This window comes from Echinops telfairi, unplaced genomic scaffold (assembly GCF_000313985.2).
Source record: "Echinops telfairi isolate 266 unplaced genomic scaffold, ASM31398v2 ScPeMD7_16;HRSCAF=60, whole genome shotgun sequence".
Lineage (NCBI taxonomy): Eukaryota > Metazoa > Chordata > Mammalia > Afrosoricida > Tenrecidae > Echinops > Echinops telfairi.
Window position 1 is genome coordinate 5,681,050 of NW_022103913.1, and position 13,575 is coordinate 5,694,624.

At 46.3% G+C, this 13,575-nt stretch overlaps 1 protein-coding gene across 1 annotated transcript in view; it reads right to left on the reverse strand.

Annotated features, from left to right (window-relative positions):
- The window catches only part of SPSB4 (splA/ryanodine receptor domain and SOCS box containing 4), a 124,936-nt gene that overhangs the window by 98,949 nt on the left and 12,412 nt on the right, over positions 1-13,575 (reverse strand). The window contains exon 2 of the mRNA XM_004712078.2: positions 5,832-6,678. Within this exon, the coding sequence (XP_004712135.1) occupies positions 5,832-6,525 (694 nt within the window). The 5' untranslated portion in view covers positions 6,526-6,678. The remainder of the gene's footprint in view (positions 1-5,831; positions 6,679-13,575) is intronic.

A 13,575-nucleotide genomic window follows, 5' to 3' on the forward strand; every position in this document is an offset into this window, starting at 1 on the left:
TTAACTGTTTCTTTCTTGTATTATATATTTATCTATATATGGTTTAACAGTTCATTTCTTGTTATATATCTAATTATCTTTATAAATAAATACATTAAATTATCAGCAATTTGGTTTTATCTCTCTAGGGAACCCTGTCTAGCACAGATGGCAAGGCCCCAGCATGCCATGAAAGGCTGCAGCTCCTGGCAGGAAACTCGGGGATGCTGAGAATAATTTCACTTGCAGAAGTTTCCACAACATTATGCATTTTCAATAGGAAATGGCACTCCCAAGAGCTCTTATCCCAACAAACAGATGATTCAGAGTTAATACCTTAAGCCTTTCCCAAGTCCTGCTCCTCAGACATAAATATTAAAAAGCTGCGAAAATGACATCCATTAACTTTCTTCTCATTAGAGGAAAAACTATTAAGGACATTTTATTTTAATCCGCAGGTAAACCCCACCACCTGGCCCACTCACCTCACTAATCAAAGCAGCGGGGCAGCCGTTGCTGTGTCTTCCATGCCAGAGAGTCCCATAGTCTTCCTGTCTACAGGATCTCTGGGCCCAAACCCTCCCAGGCCCTAGCCCAGGCCACCAGCAATAGGCTTTACAATGTCACAGCCTTTCTCCACCACGAGACTCCATTCAGCACACCCTATGGCCCATCTTTCCACCTATGCCAGGCTGACCATAGGCCTTTCAAAGCCCAGGGAAGCTGAGTTTCCTCCTTTCTGCAATCATGCCACTGACTGTGGCAAAGAATGCTACATCTGTTTGGAAAACTAGCAACCCTGTCACCAAATGGGAGGTGCCACAGGCTCACATCACAGCGCATCCTACTCTCCCCTTGCCTCCCAGTGGCCAGCTCTGTTTCAGTCAACCTGGAAAGTTATCAACAATGGGAAAGAGGACAGAATGCACCAAGTCTCATATGGGAAACAGAAGGATTTCTCTCAGGCTGTCTCCCCCAAATATATGCCAGACTTAGCTGCTTGCAAATGACTATACACTTGGAGGTCATCAGGAGTGGATTAGGGGTCATTCTCCCTAAGAGCTATCAGCCGTCTAGAGCAAGCAGACACCACTGTTTATCCCACAACAAGTAGGGCCCACTTCCTTCTGATAAGGATAGTAGTTGTTTGTCTGTTTCCTTGTAGGAGACACCAGAGAGGTCAAACTCGCCCAAGGATGACCAAGATTAGGCTGCCATCATGAATCTAGGGTCCGTCCATCTTGTCACATGTATACCCCTAGACCTTCCCATTCCTATGGGCACACCCCTAGCTCATCCTCTTCCTGTTATGCTTATGCCTATCATAGATCCCCTTCCTACAATGTGTATACCTATTGTACTGCCCCTTCCTGTGACATGTGGTTACCTGTAATCATGTCCCCCTAATGAGATATAATGCTTGGTTAGCAATAAAGAAAAAGCTCTCCCCAGTCCTCGCTCCTGGGGGCTCTCTCCTGCTCTCCTGGCGGGGCTCCCTCCATGTGGACCACCAAGCGGGGCTGAGGTGAGCAATGCTACTATGAATTGTGTCTGACTCCATTACTTGACTCCCTTCTAGCTCTCATGCTCTCTATGACTTTACTGTAATCTTTACTTATTATCGCTGTACGATTGCGCCTACCAAACCTGTGATGATTTGTGGGGGACTCTCTCCCCTTCACCCCACAGTCTCATTGCCTAGTCATTCTTCCAGGCACCTGGAGGGCTCATGAGCACAGACACTCTTGGGCATGGCTACCACTCTCCACCCAATCTCTCTAAGCAGTCAGCCAAGGAGGCCATGCTTGGGCAGATTCCCTTTGCACCATCCAAGGGGACTCGTTGGCATCTCAGCTTTGTCCCTGAGAACCAGGGAGCAAGAATTACCCAGGAGAATAAATCAATGCACAAGATGAAGCCTAGCTTAGGACCCAACTGTTGGCTCTGGTCATTCCCACTGGGTAGCAATGGGAAGCCTTTCCTACCCCCAGCGACCCTGTGCACAACAGAAGGAAACACTGCCCAATGCTGCACCGCCCTCCCAATTGTCCCTGTGCTTCAGCCCATGACTGCAGCCATGGGGTTAATTCTGTTAGGTAGGTTAGCAAAGGGCTGGGAATGTCCCTTAATGCGTGCCCAGAGGGCCAAGCTAGGGGAACAAAGGAGTGGTGCACTGCACATGCCCAGAGGCTCAGGGTTCCCGCTGGTAGGCAGGGGTGGGTGTGAACCTGAATTGGCCCACCTAGACCAGGTGAGTTCAATTCAGCCAATGGGGTTGATCAGGGGGTCGTCCACCACGCCTCCCCGTGGAATCCTTGAAAAGGCAGAAGCCTGGAGTCCGGAGAGAGAACTTTAGCGAGAGAACTCTGGGAACTTTGGCAAAGCTCTGGGAGAGCTTTGGAGGGACCTTGGGACACTCTTGCGTGCCACCGAGCAGCTTCCAGCCAAGCCGCATGTCCGGGAGGAGCCCCACGGGGTGCCGTGTAAACCTGAAATTTCTTCTAACGCTCATAAAACTCACTTGGATCATGAGCCAGGCTTCGGTGTGAATTCTTTCTCGTGCGGATCCAAGGACCGAGGTATATCTAGCTCCAGAGAGATCTAACAATTCCTCTCACTGAGGACCTCCTCTTTTCATTGCCCCTCCACTTTGCCAAGCATGATGTCCTACCACTTTACTGGTGTCACCACTCAAGCCCTCACAGCAGCCATGAAGAGGATGTGATGCTGCCCCATTCGATGATGAGTAAAGTGAGTCTTAGGAAGTTGGGTTGACTCCTCAAAGACATAAAACCTCCGGGGACGCAGTTAGAAATTAAGCACATGAAACCCCAGAGCCTCGATCCCAAAAGGCCATCCTTCTAGTCCAATGATCATTTCCATTGGACTAAATAAAATTTAGTAAATAAAATTTCCATTCGTGTTAAATAAAGGGTTGTTGTTTGTTTTTTTCAGGACTGGGGCTTGCCTAGTCACCATGTCTCTGAGGATTTCAGACATCTTTCCACAAGCAACAGTGATGACTAAACTAGCAACTCTCAGCACACACTCACCTGTTCCTAAAGACAGCCCGTTAAGCAGGTAAACAGAACAACACTTCGCCATTCAACAGGCCTTTGGTCCAACAGGTATGAAAATAAACTATGAGCAAGAAGGTCTCCAATTATACCAATGAGCAGGACGCACCAGCCCCTTTTCATCCTTAAAAACCTTCCATCACCCCCTGCCCTTGACCAAAGGTAAACTGGACTTGAGTAAAATCTTATTGTTGATTTCCCCCGCCCCCCAACCTCCCAAGTGTTAGTCTCAATCTTCAACAAAGGGTGTGTGGGGGTGGGGGTGGGGGCAGTATGGACCTCAGAGGCTAGCAGACTTGGTTCAGCTCCGGTTCCAGCTCTTTCCAGCTCAGCCCTTCAGTTTCCTTATCTCTGAAAGAGGGATCCTGAAGCCATCCTGTTGGCTGGCAATTATATATATCCGTCACTTAAAATGAATAAACTGCCATCCAGCTGTAATCACAGCCTCAATGACCTCCAGTAGGGGTGTGGCAGGAAATCCATTTTGCTTGGTACCGGTCAGCTGACAAGAGGGTGCATGAGGGCCCATGAGTGGGGAGCTCCGGACCCTGATCAGCGGGGTCTCCTCCGGGGACAAGGGGCTGCAAGGGTCACTCTGCCTCCCGAGTAACTCCCTAACACCAGTAACCGCTACGATCACTATGTGTCTTAAGCTGTTTGTAGGTGGTTGGACAGATTATATGGGAGGAGGACTCAGTTGTCAGGGGTCAAAACCAACAGCCCGGAGGCTTATGTGTAGCCTATAAGGGTTTGGCCACATGCTACCAACCTTCAAAATTATGTTAGCTCATACAATAGCTGAATGTCTGGTTCTCTTGGGGGGGAAAATCAGAAGGTGCTACAACCCAATTCTATGGCTCTCATCTCAGGAAGCAGTACGCAGACAGGTAAGATGCAGCAGCCTCATTAACAGGCAGAAGAGCCCTGGTCATCAGTTCCCCTGTGAAAGCTGGACTGTGAGCAGTCAGCCTTTGCATGCAGTTGGTGGTCCATAAAGCAGAGTTGTTATTATCATTCTTACTACTTAGTACCTTGAGTGCTTGGCATTCAAGTCCCGGGACTATGCCTGCTACTTGTCCCTTTCTTCCCTCTGTGACTAGCTTGGGATTGGGCACACAGAAGACAACATTTTACACAACCCTACAATAGACAGAAAGCTTCATCATTAGAACCAGCACTCAAGAGCCATACTAGATGTCAGAGGCTCTTCTAAGCACTTTTGCATGTATTGTCCTATTCAGACCTGAACACAACCCTGACTAGGTTGCTGTCACCATGTCATTTTGCAGGTGGGAAAACTGAGACGGAGTGGTTGAGGCATTTGCTCAAGGGATGTTCAACATCAGTAACCACTGTTGCTGCTAGTTGCTGTCGAGCCAATTCCAACTCACAGTGACCAGGAAGCCAAACCAAACACAGGGGGTTGTCATTTCCATCCCACTACAATGGGTAGGCTTAATAATAACAATAATAATAAGCTAGACAACAACAACTGCTGATGAAGCTATAGAGGAATCGGAACACTTGTCCACTGCTAGTTGGAAGACAAAATGGGGTAGCCATTGTAGAAGAGCTAAGCAGTACCTTAAAACATTAAACAGAACTGTCCTGTGACCCAGTGCTTTCACTGCAAGGACCTGGAAAGCAGGTCCACACTGTGTGCGTGCCCAGGGGTCAGAGCAGCACTATTCACCATTCTCAAAGGTGGAAACAGATGAATGGATAAACACAATGTGGGGAATACATGCAGGATTATTCCTCAGCCACGCCCCGACCTTGACAACATTATGCTGTGTGAAGCAAGTCGATCCTAAAAGGATATATAGCTATGTATAGGTATACATAGCTGCCACCAAGTCAACGCTGACTCACAGTGACCCTATAGGACAGAGGAGAGCTTCCGCTGTGGGTTTCTGAGACTGGAACTCTTTACCAGAGTAGAAAGTGGTTGGTAGTTTTGAAGTGCAATTAGCAGCCCATCTTGAAAATACGACTCCACCAGAGTACCTATAGGTATATTACATGTACTGGTAGGTAAAGCACATAACATATCCATGTATGTATATCACAAAGGGCATATATAAGATATATCTATATAGGTCCATCTCAAAAGGACACCAAAGATATATCCATCTAAGTATATCACAAAAGAGCATACTTATATAGGCATGCTCTCACTTCTATAAACTATCTATCTAGAATAGACAACTTTAGAGACCAGTGTTAGGCTCACCATGACCAGCGTCAGACGAGTTCTTTTATAGGAAGCAGTGAGTATCTGTTTATGGTGATGGAAAACTTGGCAACAATTATTGGCAGAATGATTAATGCAGTTGATATCAGTAGATTGGTAAAAATTGTAGTACGTGTGTTTTTATAAACATGAAATAAAACCATTTGCTCAAGATCATTTAGCAAACTCACACTCCCTGACATCGAGCCATGCTGACTCAGAGTGACCTATCAGACAGGGTAGGATTGCCCCTGTGTGTTTCCGAGACCGTAACTATTTACCAGAGTAGATAACTCCATCTTTCTCCCATTTCCGAAGCAGCCAGTGGCTTCGAACTGTTAACTTTGTGGATCGCAGTCAATTGCTTAACCACTATACCACCAGGGCAGCTAGCCAAAACCGTAGAGCCAACATTCCCACGCGGTATCCTGGTCCCTGAGGATGGAAGGCGAAGCCTCACCTGCTGCCTGCCTCCCTCCCTGATTCCGTGGGGGCCCCCCGCAGCCCCTAGGACCCCAGGTCCCATGACCAGGCACACTTACGGTCAAGGCCGTTGATGTAGCGCATGGTGACTTCGCAGTGGCCCCACACGGCACTCACCACTGGGTACAGCTTCTTGCCCTTGAGGCCACGGAAGGCCACGCCTAGGTACTGGCCATCCACGACGAAGCTGAGGGTGCCCTCATCCATGTCCAGCACGACTAGCAGCGAGTCCGGCAGGGTGAAGGCCTCATCGGGCCCCAGGAAGGCGGGATAAGCCACTCCAGGCTGGTTCTTGCCGTCATGGTAGAGGCGGCTGCGGCCCAGGTCCCAGCCCCACGACTCAGCGTCACTGCCCACCAGTGCTGTGTAGCCCACCGAGTGCAGGGGTGCACGGGCTGTGGCCACGCCAACTACAGCGTGGGTGCCGCGCTGCCGGGCCGGCCAGTGGATCTGCCAGGTGTGCAAGCCGCGGGCGTGGCCCACTTTGCCACGGATGCCGTCCGTGCTCTGGGCCACGGGATGCCGGTGGAACGTGAGCCGGTCGTCGTCCTTGACGAAGACATTGAGCGAGCGGTCCTCGGGATTCCACGCATGCCGCAGCTGCACAGCCAGCCCCACTGCCGGCATGTCCAGCAGCTGGTCCAGCCTCGCCGGCTGCCCCGGCTCCGCCGCGAGCAGCTCCCTCTTGGCCGGCCGCAGTGCGGGCTCGCGCACCTCCACTGACTTGAGGCTCCCCGAGAGCTTTTGCCCCATTGCTCGCTGCGGGGAAGGGGCCGGTGCAGGCCACCGCTACCTTGTGGGAGCCTCCACTCCCTGCAGCCAGGGATGGGCCACAGGACTGGAAACCACGCTTCTGGATCGCACAGCTCCACAGCCTCTACCAGGCTGGGGCAGGGGCTCGAACTCCTAGAAGGAAGCAAAGAACAGGGGTCAATGACTCACTTCTCTGTGTACACCCATGTCTCCCAAGCCCTTTACATACATTAATAACACTGTAACAATGACTTCCCTTAGCACTTGCTAAGTTTTAAACAATTCACATTTGGGAGCTGGTTTAATTCTTAGGACCTCTCTACAAGAAGGCATTTACACTTACACTATTCCATGTCGCACATGAGAAAACTAAGAGGGAAGAGAGAGTACGTGATTAGCTGAAATCCCACAGAGAATCTTAAGGCAAGATTCAAACCAAGGCTACCTCACTTCAGGGTCCATGGTCTGCACTGAGTGTAGTCATATCTTAGTTAAGGGATCAGGCTGAGCCCAGAGAAGTTAAGTGACTCCCCAAGACCACGGTCTGAAAGAGAATTTAGAGGCATTGATCCCAATGTAATCCCAATAGCTCCCAACCCCGGTGCCCAAATATGCATCCTAAAGTGCAGCCAGGCTTGAGAGCCAAGACTTGAGCAAAGGCCCAGCAAAGCCAACCCAAACACGGACATCCAGGGGCACCAAAACCAACCAGCCGGACTTGCGCTGAGCAGTGCTTTTGTAGTCTGCACTTTCCCCCTGGGTGAGCACCGAGCAACTCTCTCTGAGTTAGTGCACCCAGTGGCATTGCCTGGCAAGGTTCTCTGGTCACAGTGAACTTTTTCATAAAAGCAGCTTCGCTTGAACCTTGTTTTTTTGTGATGGAGGATTTAAGCGAACAGCACGCAGCTGTGAAATGTTTCCAGCTTGCGAAAAATGCCACAGAAACTGTGCAACAAAAAAGGCCTGATTTGTGGCTGGTTTTGCTGCCACGACAATGGGCCTACTCACACAGCCACCTCAGTACACCAGTTTTTGGCAAAAAACAGCATGCATCTTTTGCCCACACACCTTACTCACCCGACATTCCTCCATGAGACCTCTTTTTGTTTCCGTGAATGAAAAGGGACATGAAAGGACAGCGATTTGATGACATAGAAGAGGTGAAGGAAAAAACAAGAGAGGTGCTGTCAGCCATCCAAATAGATGAGTTTGAAAACTGTTTCCAAGAATGGAATCGCAGATTTGACAAATGTATTAAGTGTACTTGAAGGTATAAGGCTGTTTTGTAAAAAAAAATTAAATGTATTGAGAGTACTTTGAAGGTATAAGGCTGTTTTGTAAAAAAAAATTAAATACTTAGCTTCGAAAAAAAATTCTGGTTTGGAGGGGTACCCCTCGTAGGGTGGTCATCTGAGGATGGGGTGGGGGCTTTATAGGATGGTGAGGTACAGACAGGACAAAGAAACTGGTGTCTAGCCAGACAACAGTGTACCGAAAGCCCTCTCTCCATCTTTTAGCTGAATGTCTATAGGAAGCTCTTGGTCTCTCTCAGATGCCAATTTCCTCCTTTTTGGTTGGGAATGAAACACCTCTCGCAGGGTGATGGCAAAGTTCTGAGAAGCAATGTTTAAAGGGCCAAGCCTGGGCTTAGACCCCTGGCCCAGGACTCAGCTGGCAGGTTTTCTTTCTTCTCTGGTCTCTTCTCTGGGCATTCATTCCCCCACTGACTATTCCCTTTGGATGGCGAGCTCTTTCTTTGTGGTTCTTAACTGGGCAATGATTACACACCCAGAGGTGTCTCAGCAAACCTGGCGATCTGCCTTCAGATGACCACCGCCATTGAATGTCCTATGAAGCTGTGATAGTTACATAATTTCATGTCAACTTGAAGATAGGGGTGGGATCTGGCCTGTCAATCGGGTCACAGTCTAATGGTACCTCCTTATGGGCATGGCCTTCTAATAAAGAGGTTCCTGGTGCTGTCAGTATCCCTCTCTCTACCTTCACCTTCCTGTTGAGGAGACACACTGAGACTCCAGAGCAGGCCAGGCCTGTGATGCAGCTTCTGCCATTGGATCCACATGACTCTGCACCCACCAGCCTGTGATCCTCCTGCATTCTGCATCATTGCAGGTGGCTGTGTGCGTCTGAAGAGGAATCTGTGGAATAGTATTTAACGTATAGACTTGATCTGGACTGGGCTGGGATTGTTTTCCTACTCACAAAGTCCTCAGAGAAGGGGCTTCATGTCCGGCTACACTGTCACTAATGAATCAACAAATGAATCTTTCTAAACATGATGGCAACAGAACCTGCTAAGAAACCATTAGAGAACATGTCACAGCAAATTTACAAAAGGACTGGCACTGAAACATGAATCCACTTAAGTTTAGGGTAAAATCTAAAATTAATGTTACAAGAGAATATGACTATTATAAATTATGGCACTGTGGATTCTGGGTAGTGATGGAAAGAGTCTGGTTAGTGAAGAGAGAATATCTGAGAAGTAGTATAGTATGTGATTTCCTCTTTTACAGTCATTACACCGAGCATATCACATAAGTTTGATGAAAGAGGGAGGATCTCATTCAAAAGGTCTCAGTGGAATTGAGCGCAGTTGTATATGTAAGATAATTTGCTTTTCTCTACGTAGACCTTCACCCAGCCCTGGAGCCTCAAATCGGTGAGAAGAAATATGTAAGCTAGCACATTTACGTTCATTACATCACTATTCACAAGGGCAAAAAGATGGAAACAGCCCAGCTGCCTAAAGAGATAACTGGATAAATGGTGATACGAGTACACAGTGGAATACTATGCAGTCATAATGAATGATGAGTGTTCACAATATAACGTGGAGAACCTGAAGGACATACACTGAGGGAAATAAGCACAAAAGGACATGCATTTGCATGGTCTCACTATTATAAAAAGAAAATAAAAGACACACATACAGAAAGCAACATCCTTTGGTAGATACCAGGAATGCGAGGGAGAGGGAAGGGGATATTAGTGTCTAGATAGCAGACACTTGTTAGTTTTGAGGACGAGAAAGGTAATACCAAATAAAGTCAGTGAGGTAAAAGAATGGCACTATGAATTATACAGGGATAAGGGATGGTTTTAGTAAAAGCCATAATTTACACACAATTAGAATAATACCCCCAAAATATAGGCAGATAAGTAAGCATACATAAATATTTGCACGTGTATTGGGGCTTCTGGAGGAAGATATGTGTACAAGTTTATGTGTGCTACATATTGTTGTTGTTACGTTGGGTGCTATCAAGTCAGTTCCTATGTACTATACCACCAAACACTGCCCAATCCTGGGCCATCCTCACAACTGCTGTTGTCTTTGAGCTCATTGCTGCAGCCACTGTGTCGATCTATCTCCTTGGGGTCTTCACTTTACCAAGCATGACATCCTCTTCCAAGGAGCATGGTGCCCTTTCCCAAGGACTGGTCTCTTCTAATAACATGTCCAAAGTATGGGAAACAAAGTCTCGCCATCTTGCTTCTAAGGAGCATTCTGGCTGTACTGCTTCCAAGACAGATTTGTTTGTTCTTTTGGCAGTTCATGGTAATTTTAATGTTCTTTTCCAGCAACACAATTCAAATGCATTGATTCTTCTTCTGTATTTCTTATTCAATGTCCAACTTTCACATGCATAAGAGGCAATTGAAAATATCATGGCTTGGGTCAGGCTCACCTTAGTCCTCAAAGTAGCATCCCTGCTCTTCAACACTTTAAAGAGGTCATGTGCAGTAAATTTACCCAATACAACGCATTGTTTGCTCTCTTGACTACTGATTCCATAAACATTGATTGTGGAGCCAAATAAAACAAAGTCCTTGACAACTTCTATTTTTTTTCTCCATTTATCATGACGTTGCCTCTTGGTCCAATTATGGGGATTTTAATTTTCTTTACATTGTGTTGTAATCATATCGAAAACTACAATCCTTGATCTTCACCAGAAAATGCTTTAAGTTCTCCTCACCCTTAGCAAGTAAGCATGTGTTATCTGCATATTACAAGTTGTTAATAAGACTTCTTCAATTTGGGGGCCTAGTTCTTCTTCATATAATCCAGCCTCTCAGTTTATTTGCTCAGCATACAGATTGAATAAGAATGGTGAAAGGATACAACCCTGATGTACATCTTTCATGATTTTAATTTGCTCAGTACTCCTTGTTGTCTTAGAAAGACTGCCTCTTGGTCCGTGGACAGGTTCTGAATGAGCACAATTAAATGTTCTGGAATTCCCATTCTTCTCAAGATTATTTATAGTTTGATATGACCTACACAATCAAATGCCTTGACAAAGTCATAAAACACAAGTATTCTCTACTTTTAGCCGCGATCCATCTGGCATCAGCAATGATATCCCTTATTTCATGCCCTCTTCTGAATAAAGCTTGAATTTCTGGCGGCTTCCTGGCAATGTACTAGTGCAACAGTTGTTGAATGAGCTTCAGCAAAATTTGCTTCCGTTTGATATTTTATTTTGTTCAATAATTTCTACATTCTGTTGAGTTACTTTTCTTTGAAGTGAGTACAAGTCTGGATCTCTTCTGATTGGGTCCAAGTTTCTTGGAATGGTACTTCCAGTGCTCCGTCAGCTTACTGGAGCACTTCCCCTGTATTTCATCAGACTCAAGCGAAATGGCATTGCATTCATCACCAAAGAGGACATTTCAATATTTACCTTGAAGTACAACACTGTCTGTGATAGGATAGATTATATCTATCCTCATACAAGGAAACCCAACCAATACAACTACAAGTCAAATCTATGCACCAGGCACTAAAACTGGTGATGAAGAAACTGAAGAATATTACCAACATCTTCGGTCAGAAATTGATCAAACATGCGATCAAGTTGCATTGATAATTATTGGCCATTGAAATGCAAAAGAAGGGGTAAAAAGAGGTAGGAAAAGTAGTTGGAAAATATGAACTTGGTGTAAAAAATTAAGCTGGAGACCTTATGATAGAATTTTGGTTTGGGATTATTAATATCCCATGCAAGTAAAATTTTTCTGAAGATCACTTAAGAACAGTTGCAGCAGTACATTGACAGGGAACTGCCTGAGGTCCAGACCGAGTTCAGAAGAGGATATGGAACCAGGGTTCTCATTTTTTATGTCAGATAGATATTGGCTCAAAGCAGAAAATATATTGTGTTTTATTGACTATGCAAAGGCATCTGATTGCCTGGATCATAACAAACCATTGTTGCTAGCTTCGGAATAATGGGGATTCCAGAGCAATTAATTGTGCTCATGTAGAACCTCTACATGGATCAAGAGACAATTGTGTGAACAGAGACGGGGAATACTGAGTGGTTTAAAATCAGGAATGGTGGGGGCCGGCCACAATCCTAACTACATGGACACCGCCCCTGCCCCCAGAATAATTCACTTTAGAGGACAGCACTGAAGCTACAGCTCAGGGAGAGGGACGTGTCTGATCAAGCACACAGGAGCAAACGAAGAGGGAAGGAGAGAGAGTGGAACACATCCTGGCCCACCAATCCCTGAGAATGATATTCCTGCCCAGAGCAACCAATGCACAGAGAGGACCAACAATGAATGTAGCAATACCCGGAGGGGAAGGGGAAGGTGAGGGGAGAAAGGGGAAACTGTTCACAACCATCTACATATAGCCCCCTCCCATGGGTACAGACAACAGAAATGTGGGTGATGGGAGACATCAGTCAGTATAAGACATAAAAAAAAAATTCTAAATTATCAAGGGTTCATAAGGGAGGGAGGGTCGGGGATGAAGGGGGGGAAAGAGTTGATACCAAGGGCTCAAGTAAAAAGAAAACGTTTGGAAAATGATGATGGCAATATATGTACAAATGTGCTTGACACAATGGATGGATGGATGGATTGTGATGAGAGCTGTACAAGCCTCCAATAAAATTATTTTTTAAATCAGGAATGGTGTGTGTCAGGGTTGTATCCTGTCGCCATACTTATTCAATCTGTGTGCTGAGCAAAAATGCTGAGAAACTGGATCATGTGAAGAAGAATTCAACATCAAAATTGGAGGAGGGCTTATTAGCGACCTGCAGTAGGGAGGTGACACTATGTTGCTTGCTGAAAGTGAGGAGGGCTTGCAGATCAAGGACTGCAGCCATTAGTATAGATTACAACTTCATATAAAGAAAAACAAAATCCTCACAACAGGACCGATAAGTAACATCATGATAAACGGACAAAAGATGGACAACGTCAAACATTTCATCTCACTTGGATCTACAATCAAGGCTCATGCCAGCAGCAGTCAGGAGGTCGGATGACACGCTGCACCGGGGAATCTGCTGCACAGACCTTGTCAAATGTTGACGAGCACGAAAACTAAGGGGCACCTGACACAAGTCATGATTTTTTTCAATTGCCTTCTATGGCTGTGAAAGTTAGACACGGAATACGGAAGCCCGAAGAAGAATGGATGCATTTGAAGTGTGCACTTCCAAAGAGAACACACCACAGACTTCCAAAAGAATGAAACAATCCGCCTTGGAAGAAGTACTGCCAGAATGCTCCTTTGTCTTACCTACTTTGGAAATATTATCGAGAGAAATCAGCCATAGAAAAGGACTCCATGCTTGGTAAAGTAGAGGGGCAGCGAAAAAGAGGAAGGGCCTGGCCAAGAAGGTTTGACACACTGGTTGCAGCAGTGGGCTCACCCATAACAGTTGCAGAGGGCCAGGATCAGGCAGTGGTTGGGGCTGGCATACACCGGGTCACTGTGAGTCAGAATCAACCTGACAGCACCTGACAGGAGCAGCTTTAATGGTCGGTGTGCACATGAGACCAGTACTAGGATTGATTCTGTTTCCTTGTATGTGTAGATATTATCCTATCACAGACAGCATTGCACTTCAAGACAGATCATTAGTGCGACTCAATTCCTCTTGAATTTGTCATCTCTGGCATAGTAAACCAGATTGTCTGGTTCAAAACAGTCACTATCAGCCCATTTCATCTCACTAACACCAAGGACACTGATCTGTATGCATTCCATTTCATTTT